This window comes from Mytilus trossulus, chromosome 1 (genome assembly GCF_036588685.1).
Source record: "Mytilus trossulus isolate FHL-02 chromosome 1, PNRI_Mtr1.1.1.hap1, whole genome shotgun sequence".
In the NCBI taxonomy this organism is placed as follows: Eukaryota; Metazoa; Mollusca; class Bivalvia; order Mytilida; family Mytilidae; genus Mytilus; species Mytilus trossulus.
Window position 1 is genome coordinate 82,350,226 of NC_086373.1, and position 14,536 is coordinate 82,364,761.

At 30.8% G+C, this 14,536-nt stretch overlaps 1 protein-coding gene across 1 annotated transcript in view; it reads left to right on the forward strand.

Annotated features, from left to right (window-relative positions):
- Positions 1 to 2,635: 2,635 nt before the first annotated feature.
- LOC134687168 (ubiquitin carboxyl-terminal hydrolase 24-like) overlaps positions 2,636 to 14,536 on the forward strand; it is a 50,688-nt gene continuing 38,787 nt past the window's right edge. The window contains exons 1-16 of the mRNA XM_063547219.1: positions 2,636 to 3,022; positions 4,625 to 4,814; positions 5,211 to 5,278; positions 5,744 to 5,887; positions 6,262 to 6,384; positions 6,925 to 6,960; positions 7,424 to 7,489; positions 7,989 to 8,129; positions 8,720 to 8,878; positions 9,530 to 9,644; positions 10,882 to 10,985; positions 11,551 to 11,658; positions 12,665 to 12,760; positions 13,320 to 13,481; positions 13,636 to 13,719; positions 14,115 to 14,264. Coding sequence (XP_063403289.1) covers positions 2,765 to 3,022; positions 4,625 to 4,814; positions 5,211 to 5,278; positions 5,744 to 5,887; positions 6,262 to 6,384; positions 6,925 to 6,960; positions 7,424 to 7,489; positions 7,989 to 8,129; positions 8,720 to 8,878; positions 9,530 to 9,644; positions 10,882 to 10,985; positions 11,551 to 11,658; positions 12,665 to 12,760; positions 13,320 to 13,481; positions 13,636 to 13,719; positions 14,115 to 14,264 — 2,004 coding nt within the window. The 5' untranslated portion in view covers positions 2,636 to 2,764. The remainder of the gene's footprint in view (positions 3,023 to 4,624; positions 4,815 to 5,210; positions 5,279 to 5,743; positions 5,888 to 6,261; positions 6,385 to 6,924; positions 6,961 to 7,423; positions 7,490 to 7,988; positions 8,130 to 8,719; positions 8,879 to 9,529; positions 9,645 to 10,881; positions 10,986 to 11,550; positions 11,659 to 12,664; positions 12,761 to 13,319; positions 13,482 to 13,635; positions 13,720 to 14,114; positions 14,265 to 14,536) is intronic.

Consider the following 14,536-nt stretch of genomic DNA (forward strand, 5'->3'; position numbering starts at 1 on the left):
TTTACTAGATAACCTATAGTATATTCATATGTAATATTTCTGTCATCGCCCTTTTTTATACAGATTGCGCAAAAAATAGATAGTAGCCTTAAGTTCTCTAGTCCAGATAAACTAAAATTTATGTTTCTATACTGTTTCAAGTATTTTTGTAGCCATGATAATTTTGTAGCGAATAATTTTCGGAAACCCTATATCGATTATCGTTGGTATCTATCTCATTGAAATACTAAATACTATAGTAAATAGCAATGATACTGTAACAACAAAAGTCTACGCACATGCAAGAGACAAACAAAAGCAAACACACCGTACTCGTTCTGATACAGTGCGAGGGGTCATTGGTTAGATTCACCATCAACTTTAAAACTGTTGGTGTTTGTCTTTGTTGTACTTCCATAAAAATGCATGGATATGAGTATTAACAAACACAAAAATAAAGCACAAAAAAATAATTCATGATCAATAGCAACACAAGGTGCTTCGATTTTTACAGCACAACATGCTCCAAACGCAGTCTCATTAGATCCATAATAAACACTCCGGAACGAGAACAGAAAGAGCTGCAAGAAATTATCTGTTAGTCTGCAGCACTCGATTAAGCTCATTAAGCTCTAAATTTACCAGGTGCATTATTACACTACATGCATATGAAATGAACACAGTATCGAATTGACCGAGTTTTATGAAACCGTGAACATTGGTGACATAATTTCTTTATAAAACTGCACAAAAATGTAAAGTTGATTTTACAAGTTTTATACCTATATGACCCAAACACAAGTGTGTTCGAAATGAAACCTTAATAACTGGGAAATGTGGTACGATTGACAATAAGAAAACTATTCAAAAGAGTTCAAATGAAGCGAATTCAACCGTCGCACGGCCTTCAAAAATAAGCAAATCTTAAACCGTATATTAAGAATTAACGTGAAACATTTCATTACAGAATACCAACGGTTTAAATATTACAACGGTTAGTTCCCCTATTAGTATTAAGTATGCCTTAGGACTTAACAAATATTAAATCATTTCAACAATGGTTGATCGGTTGATTTTACAGCTAGTCAGTGCTTAATGTCTCGTGCATTTTCCCACGGTTGAATATCAACGGTCAGCATCCTCAGATGACCATTCTGTATAGCGTGTTTGAATTAAAAAAAAAATTGAATACTGCTTTGCTTGAAGCTAAAGTTTGGAAACCAAATGTCATAAAGGTTTAATTTGAATTGTGCATTTACCAAATCTTTTAAAAGTAGCAATGCACAATAATCAGATATATTTACTCGGCTTTGAAAAGTTGTTGAATTATCTGGATCTAGGAAATGATCGACAGTTATTATCGTTTACACATGAATTATTCATGATAAGTAACTTCGGGTAAACAAATATTTGTATATTGGCCATACAAATCCCTGGGGTAAATTTAGAATTTTCTTGATAATCTAACGAAAAAATAACATCAAAATAACGATAAGTGTTGATGAATTTATCAATCAAATGCAAATTAGACGAGCCTTTCAACTGAGTTTGGTGATACACTGTGATTCATAACAATACAATAACATAATACAATAACACCTCTGTTATTAAAGGGGCGCAATTGGTGCCCAATAGAATACCTTTATTTTCGAAATGTACATAAATATTATCGAGGGGAAAATTAACAACCTCAAGCCATGCACATTTTCTAAATATATCCGTATATTTTATCAGAGACATATAATATGCCACAATTTCTGGCTTCATATCATTAATATGGACAGTGAGGGAATGGTAAAGAAAGAATACAATGAAAACTTAAACTTTCCTAATGGTTTTTGTAGTAAATTAAAAGTGTTATTAGGTAAACTTGGTTTACAGCATGTCGGGGAAAATAAAAAAAATACTATGTCAGAAGAGGAATCCGAATTCATAAAATACTGGAAACAAGCTCTTTTTTGTGACTCTAATAATGGTGATAGTCATGGTAATAAACTAAGAACATATCGCAAAGTTAAAAATAATTTTGAATTAGAAAAATATCTTCTACTGGACCTTAACAAAAGTGTTCATGATTTCTAAAATGGTTAAAATCAGAATTAGAAATAGAAAATTACTAATAGAAGTTGTTAGGTATACTAGAACACATTAAGAACAGAGAATTTGTCCAATTTGCAAGGATGGAATTGAAGATGATTTCCATTTCCTCATTCAATTTAAAGCGTTAGAACTTAATAGAAATGTACTCTTTTGTAATTTAAATGATATAGTTCCATCTCTTGTTAAAATGTGTGAACAAGATAAGTGTAGTGTAATGATACGGACATTAGTACTAAGTGTAGCTGGAATAAGCGATATGTATGATTGAACATTCATTTAAAGCAAACATAATGTTGTTAAAAGCTTTTATAGTATTAAAGCTGATTGTCCCCCTTTTTTGTCCTGGGTTGGGAACCTCCCCTTTTAAAAATGGCTGCATCCGCCACTGCCTAATTGTAATAGCTTGAATTAATAATATTGTATGAATAACACCTCCACGCAATGTAATCATAAAATGCTTTTAGGCTAATGTTGAGTCCGAGCTGGTGAGGTACGAGATGTCTTGTACCCTCTTTCAAGAAGAGAGTTGTCGCCCTTCATTTGCTCTCCAATTTTTTAACATGGCGGAAAACATGTTGACAGAGTGATATCTTGTAAACTTAGTTATTTCGCAATTTATGTTGATAATTTATAACAAAATGTAATGCAGCTGTAGCTAGAAAATGACAAGGTTTGAAGTGCAATAATGGAAATCGACGAAGAGCATGTCAGTACGCTGCTGGCGATGGGGTTCCCTAGCGAAAATGAATGTAGAAAGGCTCTTCGTCTTGCAAATAATGATTTGAACGAAGCAGTTGCCTTTTTAACCAACGACCACCCTACCTCATCGTATGACACATTAGATGATATTGATGTCGAAATGAAAGAGCTCTCCAGGACATCTCAGCCTGTCTATGGACCTGCCCCACCTCCCAGTTATGAAGAGGTTATACCTAGTACAGAGGTGAACATTTGTATATATACATCTATGTATTTGTTTCTAAAAACGGTTAATATGTATAGTTATACACAAATACATGTGAAAATCATGAACTTTTTTGGGAACTAAGCTTGATAAAGTCTTAAGTTTGAAGTAAAATTGCTGTGTATATTAGGGAAGTACATTTGCATGTTTTGAAAAATTTGAAAGGAAGAGGAAATGTAGTACAAAATTCATGTCTGTCACCACTTTTGCCTTATCAATATATTAGTGAAAAGATGTGATATCATTGCAAATGAGATGAAAACCAATTAAGTTCAAAGGACAAGTATGTGAACAATTATTAGTTCATTATAACTGGAAGGTAGAGACTTCAACATTGATCAAAAGCAAAACTGTATGATATTATGGATTAATATAAGGGAGGCATTAGGCAGCAACCATTTAATTTTCTGGGGGGCTATGGTTTTTTTTCTGGACAAATTTTTTTTCTCGCCTGTGGTGAAAAACAATTTTTTTCCTTTTAATTTTAGCATTACATTTAGTGGCAGCTGAGGGTAAAACAAACCATTTTTTTTTTCTCAGAATCAAAAACAAATTATTTTTTTCTCCAAAAACTGGAAACAAACTTTTCAAAAAAAACATAGCCCCCCCCCCCCTCGAAAATCAAATGGTTGCTGCCATACCTATGATAGGGAACGAAGTCTATTTGAATTATTTTTGTTCAATTCAAACATGTTTAAAAAAAGAAACGGAAATACTGCAATGTTTCCAATTTTGGTTTTGTTAGGTATTTTAATTGTGATGTTATTTACGTTACGACTTCATCTTCAATGTAATTAAAGAAACGCTGTCATCAGATAACGTTTTTTTCATATCAAACAAGTATTAAAAATGAATTGGTGTTGAGTTCATTCCTATATTTTACTAGACTGATAAATATATATTCTATTCAAAGTCTCATGCAAACAAGACCGGGAAAAAGTATAAAAAAATTAAAAGTTAATGATTTTGAGTTTATGAGTAGAAAAATTATTTCGGGAAATTTTCCTGATTGTAAAAAAATTGTCTGCTGTAGTAAAAATGCTATGTTATTACAAATTTTGAAACAATTCAAGAGAGAATTTTAACCAACACTTGACCATTTGACTTATACTACATTTTTGTACATGCATGAAAAAGTAACCACATCGAATGTATGAAACACAGTAATTATGAAAGACAGCAACTAAGAAACCCATTGGATTGCTGGTTCCAGAACAGGGACACCAAGAATTTGGTGGGTCTTAACATGGTATAATCACTCTTCCCTATCCAAAAGCTGTGAAAGTGTTGTTAACATGTGAATAAACAAAAGAACAAAAAATTAGAAATCAGTTGAACCAGATTTGATTTATAAGTTTTTTTTATAAGATTGCTGGAGACAACTGATCTTTCTTAACTATTTAATTTGATTTTTACTTGAGCATGAATGAAATGTAAGGGAGTAAAACTTTAACAGAAGTAAAAAAAATATTATTGTTAAAGTGTTGTATCATTAAAGAAGGTTAGTATTTGTAGGTAAATGATAACATACCTTCTGTGATTTGTTTTTAGTGTTTATTTATTCTGACTATTATCTTCTAGAGAGACTCAGCAGTGGAGAATGGCAATGGTTCAGAAATGGTGGAGGAAGGTGGAAACCCACTTGAATTTCCTGTCACCAACTTGTATGAACTTGAAGGACGAGTGTTTGCTGAACATTGGTCAATACCTTATAAGAAAGAAGAATCATTAGGAAAATGTCTATTAGCTGCAACACGTTTGGCTGAAGCAAGTATGTCAACTTTTAAACTTTCTAGTCTAGTTTCATAAATTGATTTGGTAGTTGTTTCACTCATTTTTGCTGCCAATGTATACTTCCTGGCAAAAAGTTTGATAAATGCACATAATGACTTTGGAAAGGAATAAGTATAAACATTAAATCATTGTGATGTCCATTCTGGTCCAGAATGCATGTACAATCAGGTCTTTTCAAACTTATTAAATACTTGGTACTTGTTGTCAACTTTTTAAGATTTCAAACTACACAGCTTATTGTACAATATTATATAAACATCCTGTTACAGTGCTTGACAAGATTTTGGTTGGGTCTATATCTAACTGTTTCCATTCTCAGTTTTATTTACATGTAAAAGTATTATGCATACATTTTTATTTCTTTTTTTTTTAGATTTAACTGAAAATGATGAGAATTGTAAGAGATTTATCGAAAGATGTATGCCAGAATCTTTTAGGAAGGTTTGTTTAGTATTTAATTATGGTTAGAATGCTGAATTAAAACTATGTACTTTAATCCTTTTTTTCGTCTTTTTGACATAGCTATTTTACATTTCGTTTTTGGCATCATCATGTAGTTGATTAAGGTTAATTCTATGATTATGTTTTGTTTAGACATCAATAACTTTGTTGAACCTTTGTAGACTTTTATGAAGTTTAAATGGAAGATTTGTCATGATCAAGAGACTGAATCGAGAGCAAAATTTTGCTACTTACTATTTTTGGTTTAAACTTTCTGAAAAAAGGATCATTGTAATAGTTAGACTCACCAAAATTTAAAAATTTGGATTTGGCACTTTTCAAAAATATCCTTCCAAGAACCATGATTTATTATGTAAAACTTTATAAAAAAATGCAACAGCATAATATATCACAAAAGTTCTGATTTATAACACAACAAAATGATAATGTTTTTTGATGTTTTAGTTGACTAATTCTCCAGCTGTCCATCGTTGGAACACAGAGATACAGGAAGGAATCTTTAACATGTTACAGCTGTTGGTAGATCTAGTAGCAACCAGGATACAGCACCTTCCTGTACCTAAGATTTTAATGGAAGTCTTCTATCTGGTATGTTAATATCTTAGTATGTCTAAAGGTCAAATATCTCAATTATTCCAGTGTACTCCTGCACCATGTCATTTTGAAATCAATCGTCTATTCTTTGTTTGTTTTGAATGGTGTCACATGCTCATTTTAAGTAGATGCAAGAAGCAAGACATGTTTACTGTTAAAAAAGAACAGATATTCAGATCTACAAGTATTTCAAAAAATCTTACAATTAGAATTGATCATATGTTATCATAAATTGATCATGACTTCCGATTATCATTATTTTCTATTCACTTGAAATATTTCCATCTTATATTTGACTTTATATTATTTGTCACTACCTAGTTTTATTTCAATGTAAATGTAATTTATTTGATTGAACTGTTTTATAGGCATTGAATAAAGATTCTGAGTTTCATTACAAGAACCGACAGAAGAGAGATAGAACGTATTGGGAAGATAAGATAGAAGATGGTGTGTTGTATACATGTAATACAAGCTACAAATCTACTGTAGTAAGTTTTCACCTTGTATAAAAATAAGAAGATGTGGTATGATTGCCAATGAGACAACTCTCCATCAGAGACCAAATGACACAGAGTTTAATAACTATAGGTCACTGTAGAGCCTTCAACAATGAGCAAAACCCTTTCTGCATATTAAGCTGTAAAAGACCTGGTAATGATGAATGTAACACAATGCAAACAAGAAACCTAACGTCTTAATTTATCTACAAAACAAAAAAGAAATATAATTTTTAACAACATTTGAAAGTGAAGTGATTAGCTTAAATATGTAAGAAATTCAACCGTTATTGTATTATTATTGTAGAATTTTAGATGATTTCAAATTTTTAAAAAACCTGACTAAAAAGATTGATATTTGTTGAAACACACTGTGTTCACCCTAGCTCCTTTTCTATTGGAACAAAGCCCTACATTTATAATAGATTTTTAAGATAAAATATAGCACCATAGTACAATGTACATGACTATAAAGACACTGGGGAGAACACCATCATTGTATTTTAAATAAATAAGTCTTCTTTGTTTTAGGATCCATATGGTTGGTTGACACACTTAATAAATAGGGTAAGTAATATTTAATCAACTTTTAAAGACAGGTAAGAGGTCTTATAACAGTATACACATCATTTCACCAAAAATCTTATAAATGATAAACAAAACAAGACTGAAATATTGTTTTTGTACTTTTTTCATATTTACTTTTTATCAAAAATTAGGTTTTGAAGCTGAACTGTATTTAATTTGGATGTTTTTATTATAAAAATATTTGAATAACTGTCCTTTTGTACAAAGATCTATAATTGTATAATTTACACAGCAGTTACCTTTATATTAAGAAAAGATTATTCCCTTGCTTTGACTTCAATTTATTTTCACAATCCAAATGTTAAAATATTGGAACCTATACTTGTATTTGAGGAAAATATGCATGAGTTTTGGTGTGTCATAGGGGATAGATATCTATGCTCAAGTAATGACATTCTAAGTGTGTAACTGTACTGTACAATTGAGTTACCTTCTTTTTCAGTTTGCCTGTAAAAATGGTGTTGAACATGTCCGAAGTAAACTAGAAGATGATGATTTAGATGCAATAGTATGTATTGTGCTAGAAATTATTGAACAGATGTTATGTTCTTTATATTGTTGGCTTAGGTATATGTATTAAAAATAAAAGATTTGATACAGGTTTATAATTTATGACAAAAATTGCGTTTTCTATTTAATAGGAAAAGGTTAAGAAAAATCTAAAATTATGTTTCTTGAAATAAAACTCAAAATAAGAACATTTGGTATGACTGCCAATGAGAAACTCTCCACTAGACAATATGATAAAAATATTAAGACAGCTAGCATTGCATGCCATCCTGAATAAAAGCACTTACTTTAGGCATCAAACAAAAAATAGAATTTCTGTACAGATAAAACACAATAAGTTTGTACAGTTTTCCACATTAATTTACATTACTTATTACAATCACAAATGTTATTATAATTATAAGTGCATTCCCTCTGTAAAAATCATGATTATATAAGTCTTGAAACATATGAAATCAATGAAAAAACTCTAATAATTTCATTAATGGTATTTTTAGTCAATGTCTGCACTGTTGAGTCCACTTGGAGTTTGTGCAGAATTTCTTAATCCAAAAGTTGTACAAGAAGTATTAGCCCCAGCAATGGAGAAATGTATTAAATTTGTACAGAACTTGGATGAGAAAGACTTCAAGCAAAAGGTATGTTGAAACTTGTATCATACTTGATACTGTTCAAACCATGTTGTATATTATATGATTGTACTTTATTTTTGGTTATATACATTTTGAATGATAAGAAAAATGTAATTTTCTTGGAGATTTGGACATTAATGATAAATCTTTAATTCGTTGATATAAAGCTGACATTTGTATTTATCCTGAATTAGAGTAATTTCTTGCAATTTGATTGGCTGATATTGTCCTAATAAATTTCAGTACAATTTTTTATTACGTCAATGGGAATTATCTCCCTTATTTATTACGTCAATTGGAATTATCTCTCTTCTACCATTGACCTAATAAAAAAAAAATATTGAATTTCAATATAATAATATGTAACATAACAAATTCAGGATAAATTCGTTAAACAGTGTTCAATTGTCCTAATACAGAATTTTATAAAATTAAAAAGCACTTGAAGCACGGCAAGTAATATTTCACTGGGTTTAAACAGCTTATAGCATCCACTGACCTACATGGGATAACAGATATAGGTGCATAGTCACTGGAAAATAACCTTGCCCTTTGGTTTCTCAGCGTCTACTTGTTATGTTTTCTGTTATTTTTAGAATATAGGCTGTGTTTCTGAATTACTTGGTTCTATGAAGTTATTGTGTATACAGATGTGGCCTCAACATACCGATTCACTGGATGATCTTAGATTAGAAATAGCCTTTAAAATGCTGAAATCTCCTCACTTTAATGCAAAGATGAATTCATTGAAAGAGGTAAGGATGATAATGAATAAAGGTATTTAAAAAACAAATCCTATAAATTGTATGTCAAATGATATTTACTTTAGGTTTTTATTCATAATTTGTATGTGAACTTGAGAACTAATCTTTTAAAATGATTAGGAGAAATGTAAATGCAGACAAATAAAATTGAGAATGGAAATGTGGAATGTGTCAAAGTGGTAATAACGCAACCAAAATGCATAAACAGTCCAAAACCACCAATGGGTCTACAACATTGTGATAAAATCAGCTGGCTCCTTAACAAAAATCTATACTAGTTCAGTGAAAATTGATGTCACACTGAACTTTGAAACATATAAATGATATAAGAATAAAAGATGAAACATACAAGACTAACAAAGGCCAGAGGATCCTGACTTGGAACAGGTGCAAAAATGTGGCATGGATTAAATATGTTTTGTGAGATCTCAACCCTCCCCTATAATCCTAGCCAATGTAGAATAAACAAAGACTAGGCAATAAACAGTACAATTTTTAAAGTAACACCTTATCATCTGATAGTTCACAGGAATTTAACAACAAGACTTGAGAATTCCCTTTAAAATCAAATTTATATCATTGTTCTAAAAATATACGATTTAGATGTTTCTCAATAACATAATTTTTTTTTGCATCCCTTAGGTAGCAAAGCTGATAGAAGATGCCACATCCGCTAAGAGTTCAAAGACAGCTATGAATTCTGCAAAGATTTTACAGTGGCTGGTAGAAAACAAAATATTGTCTATAGCCTTGGAAGGTTTGTAATTTATTAACCGGATTTTTGTGACAAAAATGTCGGTTATTGATTTGGGGATGTGCGGCCGGGCAATCGGGCGGCAACCAAATGTTGTCCGTGCATTTACTCATGAACCGTTCAACCAAAGCTTTTCAAATTTTATTATGTTGTTACAGACAACAAAATGAATGTCAAGTTTAATAATGACGATTTTGACTTTTACCGTTCAGGAGTTATGGTTCTTGAAAGATTGAAAAATGGCATTTCCAGTCGTGTCCGTGCATTTACGTATGAACTGTTCAACCAAAGCTTCCCAAATTTTAATATGTTGTTACTATTGACAAAATGGAGGTCAAGTTCAATAATGACGATTTTGACTTTTACCGTTCAGGAGTTATGGTTCTTGAAAGATTGAAAAATGGCTTTTCCAGTCGTGTCCGTGCATTTACTCATGAACCATTCAAACTAAAATTTTCAAATTTTAATACGTTGATACTGATGTCAAAATGGAGGTCAAATTTGATATTGACGACTTTCACTTCCACAGTTCATCAGTTATGGTTCTTGTGATATTGGCAGGATACAAATAAATAAATAATAAATCCGGTTTGCTGTCGTTGTGACAGCCTCTTGTTTAATCTAAAATGATATTTTTTATACTGGAAAATTCTTTTGTAAATTTGTTTAAAGTACAAGACTTTGAATAAAGGCTAAAAGGTATGTATTTTTCATGCATTTTGTAGAGTTCTGTAACACCTATTCCCAATTACAAATACTAAGCCTTTTCTCACTTACTAATTGAAAATTCCCAATTATTTTGTTCAGTACTAAAGTTGAAAAAATGATATGACTGATCAAATCTCTGTCCTAGTATAGACCTCAGCTGCAGAGTTTTGTGAATAAGATTAAATCAATATATACCTGAACATGTACAATGGAAGGGGTTTGAGACTTTCTCAATTCTTTTTTTAATTTTAAATGTGTCTTGGTTTATTTTGTCTAATATTAGAATTTTGAAATTATTTGAAGTATTTTGGAGATTAAGGCCAACTATATTTTAGTTTACTTCATTTAAATTGCATATTGAACCAAATTGAACTGTTTGGTAAATTTAGATGTTATTCATGAGGATGGTGTGATTCAGCAAGTTTTGTGTAATGTCTATAAACCAGTCAACTAAGATGATGTGATTTTTAATATCTATGAAACTAAAGTACATTCAGCTTAACATATGTGTATTTCTTCTTTTTCATTTCAGGAAACATAGACCAGGCTCAATACTGTGATAAAATAAAAGGTCTGGTTGATTTCCTAGGTTCAGAATTGTCGACTGAGGAACTGAACATGATCTGGAAGATGCAGGTATTTATCAAATTTATTTTATATGTATGCCTTTATTTATAAAATTAAAAAGCACTTGAAGCATGGCAAGTAATATTTCACTGGGTTTAAACAGCTTTTCAGGAAGAATAAGGCCAAAATTAAAAATATGTTTGTTTCACCTCCCCCACCCGGGTAAAAAATAAGCCCTAAAAAAAATCGAAATTATTTTTTTCCTGAAAATAATTTGTTTCCATTTTTGTAAAGTGCTTGAAAGCAGAAGGATTGATAATCTAAATAAATACACTGAAATTGAGCAGAAACAACTGATAAGTGGCCTGGACTGGACAAGTCAAACCATTCATGTGACCATGCTATGACAATCACATCCAGTTAAAAAAAAAAAAAAAAAAAGAACCTGCCTTCCTGGTCTGTTTACAAAGGGTAGACCTGGGGGGAGGGGAAACAGACATTCTTTTAAATGTGGTCATATAAAGGCATAGCAGTATTGTATTTTAATATTGTTTGGGTCAACTATAAAATTAAAAACTTGAAATGAACGCACATGTTTTAAAAAATTTCAACTGTCATTTTTGTTCCATTTCAGATTGGTCAAACAAACAATGTTATAGATAATATGCATACTATCATAGCTGCTGCAGCTGTCAAATTTGATTCAGTACAGTTAGAAAGTCTGTTCCTTCTTATACAAAAGGTAATGTTACAAATGTAACTTGATTATGTTTTTTAAGACTTAATTGTAGTCCTGTTGATTTCATTTTATTTGTTGATACTAATTGTTTGCTTATGTTTTATTTCATTCTTTTGAATTGCTGACCTCAGACTTTGCTTATAATGATACCAATATATATATATATGTTCATATATGTTCATTTTATACTTTAAATAGAAGTAAATACAGATCAATTGTATGTGTAATACAATCACTAGCAAGCGTGCTGTATCAGCCACCCGTGATGATATCGATAGCAGCACAGTTGAAAAAGCTTTATCACATCTTTAATCTGTATGACGTCACATCATGGATTGCAGTCACTGTTGCAAAGGCTTTATCAAATCCCTAATCTGTATGACGTCATGTCAAACCTATAATATGTATGAAGTCATTTCAAAACTCCTTATCTGTATGATGTCATGTCACATAAAAAACATCTACTTGAGGTATATGTATATAATAAAGTGTATATGATATGGCTTTTTGAATATCACACACTGTATCAACCCTCAACCAATATAATCCCTCGAGCAGAGCTCTTGGGATTATATTGGTGTCTCAGGTTGATACGGATGTGATATTGAGAAAGACATATGATATTCTCTATATAGCTACTAGGTGTTAGCATACATGTTGAATGAACTGAAAATTTTCGTAACACAGTTCACTTTTTTCAGGTACTACTTAACTGAATGACTTCATATTTGTTCAGCAGCTTTACATTGATGAGTCTAAATGTGAATGCATTTTGGATCTGCAAAATACCTTCTTTTCGTTTTAATGCTTCAAATTATGAGTTGGGTAAGCGCATGTACAACTTCTTGTTCTACTGGACATTGAACATTGTTTGTATTTAACAAATAAATATAGAATTTGCATTTAAAGATTTTTTTTAATTTGTAGTCTTTATTTAACTATGAAATCCATTAAAATTGGTACTGCAAATAAAATTACATTCACAATGTTTTAATTTGATATTTTACAGAAATGGCAAGAAGAGTCAGATAGGATGAGAGAAAAGTTACTTAGCTTGATAGGAAGAATAGGGAGGGATGGAAGAGAACCAAAAACTACCACTAGGGTAAGATCATATAACTTTACACATCTGGTCAGATCATATATTTTCATACTTCATTTGTATTCAAAATATGCATGCTTTTTCAGTGGAAACTGTGACATCACAATGCATTCTTGATAGCACAAAAAACAATGAGACAAGGATACAATTGTAATAATTTATATTTTTTATTACATGTAAATGTAATGAACTTATTAATTATATTTATGTAAAACAATTCTTAGCAACTAGAAATATAAAATAAAAGTTGACGAAAAGTACCCCACCAATAATATTATAAACAAAAAATTATCTGGAGGTCAATATCTGGTCCTCAATGAAAGAAATGTGTACAAACTATATTTTGAACTCTACATTTTAAGTCAGAGTAAGTTGTTGATATATTCAAATGGGACATTAGTATTCTGCTTGTTAGTTCAGGGAGAGAGAAATAGTTCATTTCTTAATGTAAATTTGTCATTTATTTTATTACACATTCAATGAAATGCTGAATTTATTCATTGTTTTACATGTCTAGTTTTTTTGGCATAGGACAATTAACAAATATGTATACTGTTTATAGGTCCTGGAGTTGTTATGGGATCTGTCCCACCTGCCTGCATTATCTACACATTTAATTGAGCTGGCATTAGAAGAACATCTAGCCATACTGAGTGATTCATTTAGTGTTAGAGAACAAGTTAAAAGACAATATGTTATCAAATGTGTTGAAGACATAAAGAAGGTAGATATATATTTCTTTACTCAATTATGATATGAATTGTTTAACTTTGTTTTTTTTGGGTGTAATTTATTGATTGAAGAACTTTTCAATTTGTGTTTCTGAAATATATTGTAATTTGAAATGTGCATTCTTTATTTGTATTCTTTAATTGTAGGGTGTATGTGTGTTACATTCTTTGAAACAGTTACTACATATTTGTAAAAATATCCTGAAGTTAAGTTCACAGAAAACAGACAAGGTAGGTCAGCAGGTACATCATAATAACCTTGATACTTTAGTACATTACACTCCAGTGTAATGATCTGCTTAGGAATATCAAATTTCAAAGTGAGAACATCTTTTGGTAAGGTTTAATATAAGGTAAATTTTAAAAAATCAAACATTTTGTTCTAAGACATTGTTATTAAAAATTCATAATTTCCGGCAATGAAAAATTAGTAATCCACTCCACATAAAATGTAGGGTATATGCAAGATATTTAAGGAACTAGGACATCAATTTTCATACATTTTTTATTGAGAGATTTCCAATTCATTTTAGTTATTGACAAGCCAAAAAACAGTAAGTTATTACAAATGCTGAAAAATAGAACATTTATTAAATTAGAGTAATTTTATTTCATTTGTTTCATAGGGAATCCTGCATGATCTAAACAAGAACCATGATGTTATCAAACTGGTTACACAGAGCTTAGTAAAATGTCACAAACAGGCTTCAGGAGCTGTAGGAGATGGTCAGTTGGGACCAGACACTATTGTTAATAGACTCTATGCACATTCTGAAGTGAGTATTATATCCTGTGCATCATTTTATTGAAACATGATGGTTGTAACTTATTTTGAATTAAATACATTTCATAGGATTATGTTATTCTACCCTTGCTTTCAAAAAGTAGGTGTATACTGTTTTACCTCTGTTTATCAGTCCTTCAGTCCCCTGAATATTTTTTGTCACAATTTTCTCAGGAACTTCAATACAAGGATTTCTGTAATTTGGTTTCAGGGTTTATATATGTCAGCTATAACATGTGATGCCTTTACAGATTTTTCACTCAA